The sequence below is a fragment of the Salvelinus alpinus genome, chromosome 9 (assembly GCF_045679555.1).
Source record: "Salvelinus alpinus chromosome 9, SLU_Salpinus.1, whole genome shotgun sequence".
Taxonomy (NCBI): domain Eukaryota; kingdom Metazoa; phylum Chordata; class Actinopteri; order Salmoniformes; family Salmonidae; genus Salvelinus; species Salvelinus alpinus.
This window is the reverse complement of record NC_092094.1, coordinates 81524321-81541138: the sequence shown is the minus strand read 5'-3', so window position 1 is coordinate 81541138 and position 16818 is coordinate 81524321. Positions and strand designations below refer to the sequence as shown.

The 16818-nt window shown below is 43.0% G+C and overlaps 1 protein-coding gene across 1 annotated transcript in view; it reads right to left on the bottom strand.

Annotated features, from left to right (window-relative positions):
- The window catches only part of plcb2 (phospholipase C, beta 2), a 22455-nt gene extending 6522 nt beyond the window's left edge, over positions 1-15933 (bottom strand). The window contains exons 1-26 of the mRNA XM_071327414.1: positions 15760-15933; positions 15384-15461; positions 14061-14129; positions 12933-13073; positions 12331-12410; positions 12193-12246; positions 11861-11936; positions 11607-11707; positions 11243-11409; positions 10889-11035; positions 10437-10594; positions 9589-9671; positions 9300-9384; positions 6460-6661; positions 6230-6336; positions 6048-6144; positions 5757-5841; positions 5511-5635; positions 5031-5182; positions 4211-4375; positions 4019-4118; positions 3631-3735; positions 3365-3426; positions 3082-3169; positions 2450-2956; positions 944-1127 (exon numbers count right to left, since the gene is read on the bottom strand). Of these exons, the coding sequence (XP_071183515.1) occupies positions 944-1127; positions 2450-2956; positions 3082-3169; positions 3365-3426; positions 3631-3735; positions 4019-4118; positions 4211-4375; positions 5031-5182; positions 5511-5635; positions 5757-5841; positions 6048-6144; positions 6230-6336; positions 6460-6661; positions 9300-9384; positions 9589-9671; positions 10437-10594; positions 10889-11035; positions 11243-11409; positions 11607-11707; positions 11861-11936; positions 12193-12246; positions 12331-12410; positions 12933-13073; positions 14061-14129; positions 15384-15461; positions 15760-15843 (3302 nt within the window). The 5' untranslated portion in view covers positions 15844-15933. The remainder of the gene's footprint in view (positions 1-943; positions 1128-2449; positions 2957-3081; positions 3170-3364; positions 3427-3630; positions 3736-4018; positions 4119-4210; positions 4376-5030; positions 5183-5510; positions 5636-5756; positions 5842-6047; positions 6145-6229; positions 6337-6459; positions 6662-9299; positions 9385-9588; positions 9672-10436; positions 10595-10888; positions 11036-11242; positions 11410-11606; positions 11708-11860; positions 11937-12192; positions 12247-12330; positions 12411-12932; positions 13074-14060; positions 14130-15383; positions 15462-15759) is intronic.
- Between the last annotated feature and the right edge of the window lie 885 nt (positions 15934-16818).

Genomic DNA, 16818 nt, shown 5'->3' with positions numbered 1-16818 from the left:
TCTGTCTGCTGACCCCTGTAATACCCAGGGGTCTACCAGGGGCTCTACCAAGGGGCTCTACCAGGGGGCTTTGCACATCACTGCCTCACATGGAGGTCTGTTACTTCATCCCAGCAGCAGTATGGCTAATCGCTGTTTTTTATTATCATGCTTTGGAATGTAGTATTTTATTGTGTTTTGTATTGATGTTTGTGTTTGTATTCTGCAGGGATCATTCGAAAAAGAGATTGGTCTCAATATGACACCCTGTTAAAATAAAGGTTCATAATAAAATAATAAAGTACGATTGTAGGGCCAGGGTTTTTTTTCCTGATAATGTGACCTGACCAGGGCCCCAAGTTTAACTGGTCAGGATACGAGGATAGGAAACACTGCTGTCCCTGGTATCAATAATGTGGTTGGCACTTTGACAGTGCATAATCATGGTTTTTCCAAGAAAGGTTACTGGGTAAGTCTGCCGAGTGGCACAGCGGTCTAAGGCACTGCATCTCAGTGTAAGAGGCGTCACTACAGTCCCTGGTTCAAATCCAGGCTGTAACACATCCGGCCGTGATTGGGAGTCCCATATGGCGGCGCATAATTGGCCCAGCGTTGTCAGGGGTAGGCCGTCATTGTAAATAAGAATTTGTTCTTAACTGACTTGCATAGTTAAATAAAAAATAAAACAATTTTTTATGTCTTTGCAAGTTAAAAACATATCTTCATAGAGGATATCATTATCCCTTCATTAATTGCTCTACCAAAAAAGAACTATAAATAAAGAATATTCCAAATCTCCTTGAAACTAATTATTATTGGTCTAATTATAATTATTGTTAATTAAACTGGCCAACAGAAAAACAACTTGATTACATTTGGTGTGTCTGCCACCACCTAGTGGATGAGATGGGAATAAGATGAACACAAGGCTAAAATAAAATATAAAAAGACTGTATTCCATTACTCTTTCTTCTTCATGGAGTTCTTCTTCTTGAGGGCTTTGAAGGTGTCGCTGTATTTCTGGATCAACTCCTCCCCTTTCTTCTGGAACTTCTTCTCCAGCTCCTTCATGTCTTTCTCCTGTCTCTTGGTGACCTTCAGGAAACTCTTGTGCTGTAGGAGCTCCTCACATGGAACTGTGGATGGCTCTAAAAGAGGAGAAGAGGAAAGGGGACAATATGGTTGTAGGTTGTCAGATTTTACACTGCTCCTATTTTTTCTGATATACAGTACCAGTCAAAAGTTTGGACTCACCTACTCAGGGTTTTTCTTTATTTTTACAATTTTCTACATTGTAGAATAATACTGAAGACATCAAAACTATGAAATAACACATATGGAATCATGTAGTAACCAAAAAATATATTTTACATTTGAGATTCTTCAAAGTAGCCAACCTTTGACTTGATGACAGGCTTGCACACTTTTGGCATTCTCTCAACCAGCTTCATGAGGTAGTCACCTGGAATGAATTTCAATTAACAGGTGTGCCTTGTTAAAAGTTAATTTGTGGAATTTCTTTCCTTCTTAATGCGTTTGAGCCAATCAGTTGTGTTGTAACAAGGTAGGGGTGGTATACAGAATATAGCCCTATTTGGCAAAAGACAAAGTCCATATTATGGCAAGAACAGCTTAAATAAGCAAAGAGAAATGACAGTCCATCATTACTTTAAGACATGAAGGTCAGTCAATGCGGAACATTTCAAGAATTCTTCAAGTGCAGTCACAAAAACCATCAATGTTATGACAAAACTGTCTCTCATGAGGACCGCCACAGGAAAGGAAGACCCAGAGTTACCTCTGCTTTTATTCTTTATTTTTATTTAACCTTTAACTAGGCATGTCAGTTAAGAATAAATTCTTATTTATTCTTATGCAGAGGATGAGTTCATTAGAGTTATCAGCCTCAGAAATTGGAGCCCAAATAAATGCTTCACAGAGTTCAAGTAACAGACACATCTCAACCTCAACTGTTCAGAGGAGACTGCGAGAATCAAGTCTTCATGGTCGAATTGCTGCAAAGAAATCACTACTAAAGAACAGCAATAAGAAAATACTTGCTTGGGCCAAGAAACACGAGCAATGGACATTAGACAGAGTGAAGGAAAAGCAGCCAAGTGCTCAGCATATGTGGGAACTCCTACAAGACTGTTGGAAAAGCATTCCAGGTGAAGCTGTTTGAGAGAATGCCAAGAATGTGCAAAGCTGTCATCAAGGCAAAGGGTGGCTAGTTTGTGGAATCTAAAATCTAAAATATATTTTGATTTGTTTAACACTTTTTTGCTTACTACATGATTCCATATGTGTTCTTTCATAGTTTTGATGTCTTCACTATTATTCTACAATGTAGAAAATAGTAAAAATAAAGAAAAACCCTTGAATGTTTAGGTGTGTCCAAACTTTTGACTGGTACTGTATGCATTTAATTTTTTTAAGTATATTCTGGACATAGAAGAGTCACTGGTGTTACCTTCTTTGTTATCTGGAGGAGTGGAGTCCTCAGGTGTAGGATCGGATGAGCTGGGCTCAGATGGAGGGACAGGAGCTATAGCAGGGTCGGCAACAGGAGTGGACTCAACATCTGGATCAGGGGTAGGGACGACATTGGAGTTAACATCAAGAGTGGAGTCAACATTTGGGGTGGGGTCGACGATACTGTTGGGGTCTGTACAGGTAGTAGAGTCAACCTTAGGGTCAGGGGTCAACTCTGTGGCTAGGACAGCCTCTGGGTCCACATCAGGGTTGTTAGAGAGGCCCTCAGGCTCTGGAACGTGCTCTACACTCTGGATGGGGCCAACAACAGATGGCTGAATGATTGGAACAGGTTCAGCCTCCACACTGATGGTGTTTGCGGGAGACGATGAGTCCATGTTGGGTTCAGGCTCTGGAGGGGCCTCTTCAGGAGTAGGTGGAGTATCCGGGGTACCAGTGGTAGTATCAGCTTCCTCCACCGGAGAGGAAGCTTTAGTCTCAGGCTCTAGTGAAACAGCATTGGCAAAGAGCTCAGTGAACTACAAAACAACATTACTTTTCACACACTTTGCACTCAAATTCTAGTGAATAGATAACTTGGCCCTACCAACAGGAAACAGCCTCCTTTACCTCTTTCTGTATATGTAGCCTTCTCTCCAACAGTCGGTATTACGTTAACAAGGGGCATCTCGTATGGGGAGATGTAGTCTGCTGATGACTGCGGGAACAGAGCACAAGAGCATCAATCCCATAAGAAAGACTTTATAAAACCACAAATCCCTTTTCAGTACTTAAGCCATTTTCAGTAAGCATCTCACTATGGACATGCTTTGTTGTAAAAGGACGAGGACCTTGGGAGTGAAACATGTCCTTTTCACGTGGATCAATGAGTTCTGTCTTGGAATTGATTTACCTCTGTCGTCTTTGTTGTCTTCTCAGAATTTTTTGTTGGGTTGAATAAGGCATCTGTGAAATCTGGGACAGAATAAGACAATACAGAAGAAATTACACCACGTTATAGTCCTGTTTCATAATCACTCTCAGTGCAAAATAATCATTTACTCTTAAAACACCATCTATAGGCTTAAATCTTACCTGCCCAAATTAGGCATAAGCATGCAAATTAAAATGATTTGGTGCGTTTTCTGGAAATAGGAACTGAAAGTAACTGTACTGTACCTGCAAAAGCAGCAGGGATGTAGTCCTTGACCTCGATGTACACAAAGAGAGCTGGCAGAGTGAGCGGCATGTTGCTCTCACTGCGCAGACAGATGTGCTGGAAGCCTGCAGAGCACAAACCCCATGAATCAATCAGACAAACGCAGAAGCCTTCTGGCGCAAGGTCTACTTCAATCAGCCTCATGCTCTGGAATTCTGGGCAGATGTCAAATTTTAAACCCAGGTAGAAATAGGTAACAATTTACATGAAATTGCTCTTATATCTGTGTAGTAAATCTGGAATCACTAAACACTGTAACAACACCATGTTCATACTGTGGTTTTACTAGAGTAATGACAGTGTTACTACACATAGGAGAAAGGTATTGTAACATGTTATCAAACAGACCTGACTGAAGGGCCTCGATGGGGATGATCCTGTGGCCCAGAAACTTCCCTCCCTCCTCGTGAACCACGACCCTGAGAGAGGCCATGTCAGGCAGCAGGATCTGTCCACACAACAACAAGCTTGACCCTGCTGACATGCATTCGACAAGGCAAATTTGTTTGCTTATAAAAAATAATAATTGAACGAATATACCTTCTCAAAAACAAAGGGCTCTTCATTCCAAACTGGGTTAATGGCGTTCGGTGTGGTTGACCACCTGGTCCGGTACTTCTTCTTGGGGTCTCCTGGCAACCCAATGATCTCCACCTCTACGCCTGTCTTCACACTCTTGTCTGACAGGAACTGGCCTGAGTAGATCTGAAGGGAATTATGATAATGGATATACAGTGTACTGTATACTATAACCTTTAGAAACACATGTAGGCCGAGATTAAATAAGGAAGAAAATACAGCTGACAGCAGGCCTGTACACATATCACAAAACAGACAGGAATATTCAGCCAAGACAAACACACACACATACACACAGAGAGAGAGAGAGAGAGAGAGAGAGAGAGAGAGAGAGAGAGAGAGAGAGAGAGAGAGAGAGAGAGAGAGAGAGAGAGAGAGAGAGAGAGAGAGAGAGAGAGAGAGAGAGAGAGAGAGAGAGAGAGAGAGAGCAGAGAGAGAGAGAGAGAGAGAGAGAGAGAGAGAGAGAGAGAGAGAGAGAGAGAGAGAGAGAGAGAGAGAGAGAGAGAGAGAGCCTAAGGATATCAAAACAAGTGGGAGGAAAGTAGCCCCGAGCTGCAAACAACCAGCTGAAGCAGCTCTCCCAAAGTTAAACCATGAATAATGATCCAGAATGAAGTTTGATAATGACCATAACAGTCATATAATTACATTATAACTCACACATTTTAGTACTATCATTTTTAAATGAACTGTCTAAATAACCTGCAACCAAAACCTAAAGCAAGAATAGTGAATAGTGCTGAGGTCTGCTGCTCTCTCTGTGAGGTTGGCGTAAACATGCCTTGATGGTCAGTGTGTTGGCCACGATGGTGTCGATCCTTTCACAATAGGGGTCAAACTTCTTGTCACTACGGCGGAGGAGGTCATGCTTGAGGAGGTAGCCTGTCCTCCCGTTGAATTCAAATAGAGACATGTTGTGCTGCATTGGGAAATCTGGGGGGGAAAAATGACATTTTCAGAACATTTCACAATTTCAAAACATGTTACTTCATTACTGCATTATAACACAAATGTGAGATGGATCTGTCTTTTTATGGCATGTGCAGTAGAGCATTGTGCAACTCAAAACAGTGCAACACTGACCTCCAGTGGTGGATATAAGAAACGCTACTCACTCTCCAACTCAGAGTACAATTTCAGGAAACAAACTGCACGTGTGCCTTATCATGACTAACAACAATAATGGGAACAATCAGAAGTTGTCACACCAGTTTGCCAGCCATAAACTAATACCAATCCCAGACAGCTGATATAGCTTAACCCATAGTTTGGTAGTTGAGCGCCACCATCTGGCAGCCAGCATTCCAGAAGGGCTGAGGACTGTAGTTGGAAGAGTCCATTCTGGTTCCTTTAGGGTAAATCCTACTCATCTGCCTCTTGTTGTATCTGGGTTGTCATGCTAAGGAAGTTTGCATTCACAAATGTGACAGAAAATGATGATTATTTATTAGTATTAGAATTTGAGAGTAATTCAATCAGGGCTAAAGAAACAGTTGTCAAAGGATACTCCACAAACTCCACTGCAGTCTTGGAGATCATGCTTTCCCCTTTGGTCTCCACAAAAGATGAGATGAGGTAGCTCTTGTTTTTCTCTGTCCACAGGAGAATGAGAGTGATCAAGCAGAATATTAGTTTCCATCAGCAACAACAACTAGATAAACAGTAACATTTACATTGTGTAAAGTTTTATATCATATAACGTTATTATTTTAAAACTGCTCCTTCTTATTTTTGTAGAGGGACAAGTTACCCTCATCTAACCCCTGCCGCAACTTAGCATCAACAAATCACAACTTACTTCGGGAGTTATCAAAAGAGATGAATTTGGTGGGCTGGATGTAGTTGACAATAGCAGACATCTCCTCATACGCTGTCACTTCCTGTCCCGCTGTACCCTATAGGAGGATAGACAGGAAGTTGGCTCCTGTCTGAAACATCTACTGACATAGAAAGAGGCTTAGAAACACCATCTTGCCATACCTCGTCCGAGTTCTTCATCTTCTCCTCATCCTGGTCTTCATCCTCCTGCTGTTCTTCATGGTCATCAGTCATGGTCACCTCCTCCCCGGTCATGGTCACCTCCCCTTCTGGACATAAGACACATAGAGCCTCAATACTTACTACAACAATGTGGCTGCAACATTATCTGGAGGATTAATACAGTACAACCACCATACAATGTCATTTGGTTTGTGTCCTGTACTACAAACCAGTCACACACTGGTCCTCAGGGTTAGTAGGGCCTGTCTGGTTGGGCTCCTGGCCAGCGCTAGCTGTGACTATGGGCTGCTCTGATCCTTCTGTCTTCTTGGGACAGGCCTGGCTGGGCTTCCCATGGCTGCCCTTCTTGTTCTTGATCAGGATCTTCCCCATGAGCTCTGCTGGGCTGGGGATCTGCAGACCTGGCTTCATCTGCTCAGTCACACACACATGGGAGAAAACACACTTCAGTGAAGGAGTCCAGGCACGCAGGCACACACACTCAGGTGGCAACACACATACTTGTGCTCTGTTCAGGGAAGGTAAATATTGGTTAGCTTAACACATAAATCAGTGTAGAAGGCTACAGAGGCTCATAAGAGTCAACTGTAGTAGTCATGTGAAACAGGAAAAGGTGGTGAGGGTGAAGGTTCGGTCTTTAAATTCATTAAACTGAGGACATAGACCGTATATATACAGTACCAGTTAAAAGTTTGGACACACCTACTCATTCAATGGTTTTTCTTTGTTTGTACTATTTTCTATATTGTAGAATAATAGTGAAAACATCAAAACTATGAAATAATACATATGTAATCAAGTAGTAACCAAAAAAGTATTAAACAAATCAAAATATATTTTATATTTGAGATTCTTCAAAGTAGCCAACCATTGCCTTGATGACAGGTTTGCACACTCTTGGCATTCTCTCAACCAGCTTCAAGAATTTGTCACCTGGAATGCATTTCAAATAACAGATGTGCCTTGTTAAAAGTCAATTTGTGGAATTTCTTTCCTTCTTAATGCCTTTGAGCCAATCAGTTGTGTTGTGACAAGGTAGGGGTGGTATACATAAGATAGCCCTATTTGGTAAAAGACCAAGTCCATATTATGGCAAGAACAGCTCAAATAATCAAAGAGAAAAAACAGTCCATCATTACTTTAAGACATGAAGGTCAGTCAATACAGAAAATGTCAAGAACTTTTAATGTTTCTTCAAGTGCAGTCACAAAAACCATCAAGTGCTATGATGAAACTGGCTCTCATGAGGACCTCCACAGGAAAGGATGACCCAGAGTTACCTCTGCTGCAGAGGATAAGTTCATTAGAGTTACCAGCCTCAGAAATTGAAGCCCAAATAAATGCTTCACAAAGTTCAAGTAACAGACACTTCTCAACATCAACTGTTCACAGGAGACTGTGTGAATCAGGCCTTCATGGTCGAATTGCAAAGAAGCCACTACTAAAGGACACCAATAAGAAGAGACTTTGGTTTCAACCACTTTGTCTTTGTGAGTGTAGGTGAACGGATGATCTCTGCATGTGTGCTTCCCACCGTGAAGCATGGAGGTGTGATGGTGCTTTGCTGGTGACACTGTCAGTGATTTATTTAGAATTCAAGGCACACTTAACCAGCATGGCTACCACAGCATTCTGAAGCGATATGCCATCCCATCTGGTTTGCCCATAGTGGGGCTATCCTTTGTTTTTCAACAGGACAATGACCCAACACACCTCCAGGCTGTGTAAAGGCTAATTGACCAAGAAGGAGAGTGATGGACTGCTGCATCAGATGACCTGGCCTCCACAATCACCTGACCTCAACCCAATTGAGATGGTTTGGGATGAGTTGGACCGCAGAGTGAAGGAAAAGCAGCCAAAAAGTGCTAGGCATATGTGGAAACTCCAACAGGACTGTTAGAAAAGCATTCCAGGTGAAGCTGGTTGAGAGAATGCCAATAGTGTGCAAAGCTATCATAGGCAAAGGGCGGCTACTTTGAAGAATCTCAATTCTAAAATATATTTAGATTTGTTTAACACTTTCTTTCTTACTACATGATTCCATATGTGTTATTTAGAATGTAGAAAATAGTAAAAATAAAGAAAAACCCTTGAATGAGTCCAAACTTTTTACTGATACTATATATATATACGTATATATACAGCATATATATTTTAGCTTATGGCACCTGGTTTTCCCAAGCGGTCTCCCGTCCCAGTACTAAGCAGGCCCGACCCTGAAAAGGCATGCTCAGCGTGGTATGGCCACAAGTGTATTTTTTACATCATTTTCTCCTCGCGTTAGGTCTCTTGGCTCTTCTCTGCAAGAGTTCGAGTCATGCGTCCTCTGAAACATGGCCCGCCTGGCTGCCAACTTCTTATCACACTGCTCGCTTAACCCGGATGTCATACGCACAAACGTGTCGGAGGAAACACTGCTCGCTTAACCCGGATGTCATACGCACCAACGTGTCGGAGGAAACACTGCTCGCTTAACCCGGATGTCATACGCACCAACGTGTCGGAGGAAACACTGCTCGCTTAACCCGGATGTCATACGCACCAACGTGTCGGAGGAAACACTGCTCGCTTAACCCGGATGTCATACGCACCAACGTGTCGGAGGAAACACTGCTCGCTTAACCCGGATGTCATACGCACCAACGTGTCGGAGGAAACACTGCTCGCTTAACCCGGATGTCATACGCACCAACGTGTCGGAGGAAACACTGCTCGCTTAACCCGGATGTCATACGCACCAACGTGTCGGAGGAAACACTGCTCGATTGACGACTGGAGTCAGCTTGCAGGCGCCCAGTCCTGTCAAAAGTAGTCGCTAGAGCACGATGAGCCAAGGAAAGCCCCACCGGCCAAACTCCCTTACCCGGAACAGCGCTGGGCCAATTGTGCGCTGTCCTATAGGGCTCCCGGATCGAACGCCAGGCTATAGTGACACCATGGAAACTTAGGGACACTATGTTTAACAGATGAAAAGTAATATGGCTTGTCTATGAATGGATATGACTGAGACAAATGGACTTGTCAGTTCCTAATAGACAGTCCCACTCACAGGGTACTTGTCCAGAGGATCCGTTAGCAGCATATCTCCAAATATGGTCTTACAGTAGTTAGCCATTTTCTCCTGCTGCTTCACCCTGGAAAAACATAATACAGCTTCAATGATAATCAATTATTGTCTACATGCAGGTTACAGGCTCAATCATATGATATAAATAGTCACATGATATTAAGAACCCAAATAAATGTTTGTGATGGTAGGGGCACTGCTTTTTTGGTATGGCGAACGCTAAACTTGCATGTTTTTAATTTAAAAAGAGGAGTGAAATGCATTGTCTTACGAGTCCACATGGTTCTCAAAGGAGAGGATGACGGGGTACTGTGACGTCTTGAAGGCGCTTTCCGCGATGGCCTCAATCACATCCTGTCACACAGACAAACAGACAGACCAATCTGGACTCTGGGACATACTATGTAGACACAGCATGACTGGCAGTATCAACACAACTCTATCAGACCCAGCTAAACGAGCTGGAGGCAGGCCAAACATCATCAAGGCTGGAGGAAATCCGTGTTTGACAGTAAACAATGCTGAGGCGTTTGGTTTGGTCTGTGTGCCAGTTAGAGCGGAGCTCTGGATGCCCTTAAATGGCAGTGTTGAGTGAGGGGCCCAGGGGACGTATGGTGTGGTGTTCTAAGGCTGCCGTGCTGCACGCGGGCTCCAGTGCCCAGGCCCAACATGACACTCTGCGCTGTGTCTCTATTGACACCTGCTGGCAGAGCCACAAAGGAAGCTGTCACTGTGAGACGTAAAGCAGGGGCCGCTTCCTGGGGCACTGTTACTGTAGGTGCTTTGGTCTGGACTACCGTTGCGTAACAGTAACAGTCAGGGCCCGGCATTAGTGACACTATCTCTGTTGTCTGTGAGTCTTAATGAATCAGGGCTGTGTTAATGGGGACTGCAACAGTGGTCACAATGGGTCAATGGTGTACATTTAGTTAGATGCTTTGTCTTTGGTTGGCACGCACCATATTGGATCAGTAGGACTGTTCTCTAGCATTGAGTTGAGGCTAAGGCTAGAATCCCCCAAAAAGAGGTTGTATATTCCTTTGAAAATGTATGAATATTTGGTTTACAGCACTATTGCACTGTCCAGCACTGAGAAATGAGGGCTGACTGACACCTGACCTTGAACAGAATCTCAGTTGTCATGGTGAAGCCGTGGGTGATGATAGGCTCCTCATCCGGTGGTTTTCCCTTCCAGCAATCCAGCTCCAGGCAGCGGCAGCCGGCCAGCAGACACTGGCGGTACATCTCTGGAGACGACACGCCGGAAAACTGACCAGCTGTGGAGGAATCACAACATTTTTGGGGGTCATTTTACACTTTAGAGACACTCAAAAACGCATTAAAACCACAGTCTATAAGATTTCCAGTCATTTCAATTAATGAAATAACCAGAAACCAGAAATAACCAGCCATTGTCTTTCTATTGCTTCTACTACTAGCTCTGGGCTCACATTTTCTGATAAGAAAAATAGGCATTTCCATTTGCATTGCTCTGAGTAGCCTTTGATACAACCTTGTGTACCATAGCTTTGTTGAAATGTGTGAGAGTTTAAAGACTGTTCTCATCTCACCCGTCAGGTATGTGTTATGGGAGGACTTGATGAGGTAGTGGGGCAACGGTTGGCTCATGTCCTGACACTTGGCCAGCTTGTCCAATATGACCACAGATGTCTCAGGCCCCATCAAGTAGAACAGCAGACCTTCCGGAGAAATCTGACCTGTAGAATAAGATACCTGTATATTATAACAGTGTTACACATCTCTCTTCTATAAAACACTGGATTTAGAATACAGTAACGATTGGGAATACAGTGTAATCAATGATGAAGATTGGCTAATACAGTAGTAATGTGATGATTTAGGCTTCTATGTTAGTTCTTCTGTCCTGACCTTTAGTAATCAAACTGTATCTATGTGTCTCTTACCTCTGTTGGAGTTGGAGGAGCAGGGCTCATACTTCTCGATAAGGGCCTTCACCTGGTCAGGTCTGAACCGGGGGAATAGCTCCTCATTGAGGCGGGAGTCACGCTGCTTTTCGTTGATGAACTTGGCCAGGCTCTCCTTGGTCATATAGGGCTTAGCCTTGGCAGAGCTGGAGGGACAATCAGCCGTGACAATCACATCAACAGCATCTTACATCAGCCAGGGCCCAGACAAACCCTGAGCCAGGGAACTAATGCATGAGCTGGACACTCGACCGACCAACCATTGAGGAGAACATGATGACAATTACACCTGGCATCACCTCATGCCTGTATTCTCCAATTGGTAGGTATGAATGTTACTTACTAGGATGTGAAGATCTCATAGATCTCAGGCCGGGGACAAAGACTCATCAGGAAGAGCTTGAAAGCAGCTTCAGTGAAGACGTCCGGCTTCATAGTGTCACCCTGAGAGAACACACAACAGCCTGTCACATTATGACACTTGACTGAAAATAATTCATGATACACCTTTAAAAAGGACTACGATAAGTACTTGGACTACATGGGTGCAGACCCCAGAATTGTGACTGTTGAAAACCACAGGGGTTTCTCTCTGACCTTTCCTTTGGGGAGGTGTGCTGAAGCTAGAGCTCCCTCCACCCTCTTCTTATCAGCTGGAAACATCTTGTAAATACTGAGGGTGGAAATAAAGACAACTAATGAGAGGCTTGAATGTAGTTTAAATTGACTGAATCTGTTCAACTGTTGTACACTGGTAGAGAAAAGGGTTCCAAAAGGGTTCTTCAGCTGTCCCCATAGGAGAACACTTTTTGGTTCCAGGTAGAACCCTCCATGTAGAACCCTCCTATGGGGACAGCCAAAGAATAGCACCTTATTTTCTAAGAGTGTAAGTGTAAAACCAATTCTACATGACATTGTCTGTTACTCACTTTTTGACAGGGATCTTGCCATCCTTATTGGTCTGAAGGGAGATGCGGACATACCTAGAATGGAGAGGTTTATCAACAAAAAAAAGGCATCTAATTCACAGGCTAACAACATAGAGAGACCGGACCATATCCACTCACATTTTCTCCATGAAGACTTGTCTGCATGCGTTGTTCCTCGATGGGTTGTAAGCAATGGACAGGATATCAGCAGCCCAGTTCTACAACATCACACCATAGCTGCATGAAACAGCTGTCTGGATTTACTACTTGTCCTGATAATATTGTTTTATTTGTGACCACTAGGGGGCATGGAACTGATCTGTGCTTCAGGAAGAGAGAGTCACGCAATGTTGACTGTCTATCAATTGTTATTTTCATTAGAGTTTATTAAAACCGGATATTGTAGTCGTAAACTCAAAAAGAGGGCAAGGACAGAGGCTGCTTTGTGGTGGAAATGAAGGCTTATATGTTAGTGGTTGACCTGAGGATAGAGCTGCAGAGCCAGTATGGAATCAGGCAACGAATATCAGTTAAACAAATGTTGGTGGTAAGGTGATGCTGATAGGTATGTAAACATCGAGAGTAAATTTACCTATCTCATTATGTTTAATATATATATATATTATTGACACTTAATCATTTGAAGTTATGTTACATGCAGTACGGGCAGTATAAGCTCTGGTTATGTCATGTTGCTGTAAAGAAGATGGAACGATGTAAGGATTATTAGTGTGTATTACCTGTGTCACTTTCTCCTTGTAAGCAAAGAAGTTGTGGTAAGTCAAATTCACCATGTCAGGGCCTGTGACAACAGTCAGGGTTTTGACTAGATGGTCGCTGTTTGGAAAATCCAGGTTGAACACATTCCTGACTTTAGGGTGCTGTTGATGAGAACGGACAGACATTTGTAAAACCTCAATTCCAGTGACCACAAGTAATTGTTCCTATGTACCTATGTTATCGCAATGTCTGTTTGGAGAGAGGGAAATGAGGCTGCTGCAGCCTGGTGTCTGTTTTCCATACACAGGATGCCTGGGAGCTCAAGCCTGACCAGGCAAATCAGTGCATGCAAACTCCAGACCAGAGCTGAGAAACATGAGAGCAGCAGCTCAGCAGAGGAACTGGGGAGTTACTATGTCCTCAACTACTACAGTACAAACAGATCAATGATGCTACATGCTACTTTGTTTTGATACAGTATCCATGGCTTATAGAAGAGCAACTGCTCTCCTTGACGGCAACACATAAGACAGACTGCATCGATAGATGGCACACCAGCTATGGGGATGATGTTGTTTATCCCCCAGGGAATAGCTGTGATCTCCCCCAGTAGTAGGGAGTAATGGCTGCATACTGAAACTCTCTGTGGAGACAGCTCAGTGTGGGATGATGGCACACCAGCTATGTGGGATAGATGGCACACCAGCTATGGGGATGATGTTGTTTATCCCCCAGGGAATAGCTGTGATCTCCCCCAGTAGTAGGGAGTAATGGCTGCATACTGAAACTCTCTATGGAGACAGCTCAGTGTGGGAGAAAGCAGTGGGAGAAATTCAAACTGTCAAACTCAATCATCTCTCTACAGCTTGATCTGCAGCACAGAAATCACACAGCTGGGCTCTCGCATTGGCTGCAATCACATCACTAACACTGTGTGTGTGTGTGTGTCTGGGTGTGTGTGTGTCTGGGTGTGTGTGTGCACTGGCATTGTGTTTATTGCTGATTTTGCAATGCAAATTCCCCCTCAATTATACAACACACTTCCAAATGCATGCAGAGGTTTTTACAGACAAACAGATAGAGAATGGTTGTATTGAGTGGATCACGCAGCAGTGAAATCATTATAGCTCTTACATAATGGTACTTACTTTAGGAAGTTTTGCATATTTTCCTGATCTGGTATCTCTGATGTTTGCAACATCCAGGAACTCTGTCTCCTAGGAATGGGGAATTATAAAATTAAAACCCACTGAGTGGGTTCCCTCAGACTAGCCTCAATTTGTCGGGGAATGTTGACTCCAATGCTTCCCACAGTTGTGTCAAGTTGGTTGGATGTCCTTTAGGTGGTGGACCATTCTTGATACACACAGGAAACTGTTTGTTTTTAACGCTGCTGAGCGTTAAAAACCCAGCAGCGTTGCAGTTCTTGACACAAACCGGTGCACCTTGCACCTACTACCATACCCCGTTCAAAGGCTCTTAAATCTTTTGTCTCGCCCATTCACCCTCTGAATGGCACACATACACACTCCATGTCTCAATTCTCTCAAAGCTTAAAAATCCTCCACTACATCTACACTAAGTGGATTTAACAAGTGACATCAATAAGGGATCATAGCTTTCACCTGGATTCACCTGGTCAGTCTGTCATTAAAAGAGCAGCTGTTCTTAATTTTTTGTACACTCAGTGTAAAGTAGAACCCACTGCATACTGAGAAAACAAATTATATCTTTCTGACTATGATAAAACAATTATTATTTTATGATTGCATCAAGAGATAGGCTTCACCCATATTAAACTGTAATATGCTTTTCTATTACTTGCATGAATACTCTGTATGGAAGCTCCCACACTGTAAGCACACGTGTGTATTTAAGCCTCATTGGGTATCAGAATGTACTGCAGACCAGAAGGTGCCGAGAGAGAGGAGAGAGAGAGGGAAAGAAAGACAGAGCAAAAGAGAGAGAGAGCGCTATAGTAAAGAGAAAGAGAGAAGAGAAGCCCAATGAACATTGTTCTGAATTCATCTTTGCAGCGCAGCAGGCTGGTAAAACCCACATCAGCTTCAATCAATACAATCCACAAGGCTGCTGGGACTGTGAGGCGCAATGCAACGCTCTAAACCATTCCTCAGCTAAATCTAATTCACTGTTAACATACAGTACATTGTGGTTACAGCGGTTGAGGCTCTAAGTCATCCCACAGCCTGACGGACCCCATTCTAGAGCTGTGGAGCCTGAGGCAGCCAGAACACATTTCATATGGTCTGGATTTAACACATAAGGATCTAAACTGCTCAACTAAGCAACCAGGCAGATTATATAAGGTGGCAATATTTACTCACTATAACCCAATTATTTGGCAGTAATTATCTCATTGTGCAATGTCTGTAGATGTACTGTAGCTACAGTCAGACACAGGTAGGGATGACAAGGGAGGAGGCACCTTACCTTGCTTTGTGTTACCTTACCTTGCTTTGGTTAGTCCAGTAGAGGTAGTAGCCCTTAGGGTCCATCTTCATGGTGACAGGCACAGTCTTGGTTGACTCCTGATTGAGGAGAAATACATTTTGAGTTATTGCAAACCTTATCACAGAACTTATACTTGGCCCAGCTAGTTTTGTGACAGAGCTATAGCTCAGGGTCTTGAGAACAACCAACTTGTATTATTTATAGAGGCAACACTGTAAATTGTAATGGATGTTTTACATCAATGGAGTCTTTGTAAATGTAATGTATTTTGGAGAGATCTTTCTATGATTCTCATTCAAAGTGAACTAATTAACCTGTTTTCAATAGAAGATTATCTCCAGGAATTTACTGCACTTTCAAGAGTAGCCAACTCACCTCTGACCATTTGGTAAACCTGTCTCCTTTGACCAAGTAGAGTTTGACCTCTGGTGGCTCCAGAGTATATCGTCTCTTGTCCATTGTGTTGGTCCCTCTATTGTCTCCTCTCCTGTTGTGTGACTGGTGGAGGTGACCGACCCCTCTACACCATGGAGCTGACCAGTGACTGATCAACCCTACCTGTACTCTCACTGTGCCCTTGGAGAGATGTACTGTAGCTACAGTCAGACACAGGTAGGGATGACAAGGGAGGAGGCACCCCAACAAATATGCATTGCAAATGAGCCCAGCAATAAAAATGACATTATTTGACTTGGTGAAAGGGTTGTCAGAAAATCTAACTTAAATAGTGTGACACTGAATGCACAAAATGTTTGATGATGATATGAATTAGTATTCTGTTTACAAATCTAATTTATTTTGATCACCCCTTGCCACTGGCAAATAATGACTGAACTTCCATGGACCTGAGCTTTAATTTAGTCTGTTAATGTTTTTCCTCTTCTCCAGACACATATTTTACAACCCAATCACAGCATGCTGCTGGACATAACAATCAGTTCCCAAATGTAGACTGCATACTGTACAATATTGAGAGACAATTGCCAGGATGCTTGGTCTATCTGTGATGGATTACTGATCTAATGGTATGTTGATTTTAATTTGCTTTTAATAATGTGGTGTAGAGAAATTAAATGTACTGTATCATGTTAGATGGCCAGAGGTGGCAGAGAGGGCACTGATTAATGCTGATTCATTGCTTCTGACTGTTCCCTGTAATTTGTATGATATGCAAATATCCACTTGAGAGCAATACTTTAGGAAAATTGCATAGGGATAGGAGGACCCAAGTTACATAAGGACAGGAGTGTTTGTGGTAGGCCTAGTAATAATGTCTTACTTACATTAGATCAAATAGAACATTATATTAGATCAAATACCACATCATTCACACTTTTCAAGGGGAAACTTGATGTATGGCAATATTTCCAAGGCAGCAATAAAAGCATACAGTATGTACAACATACAGTATCCAGCATTTACACTGTAGAGTTT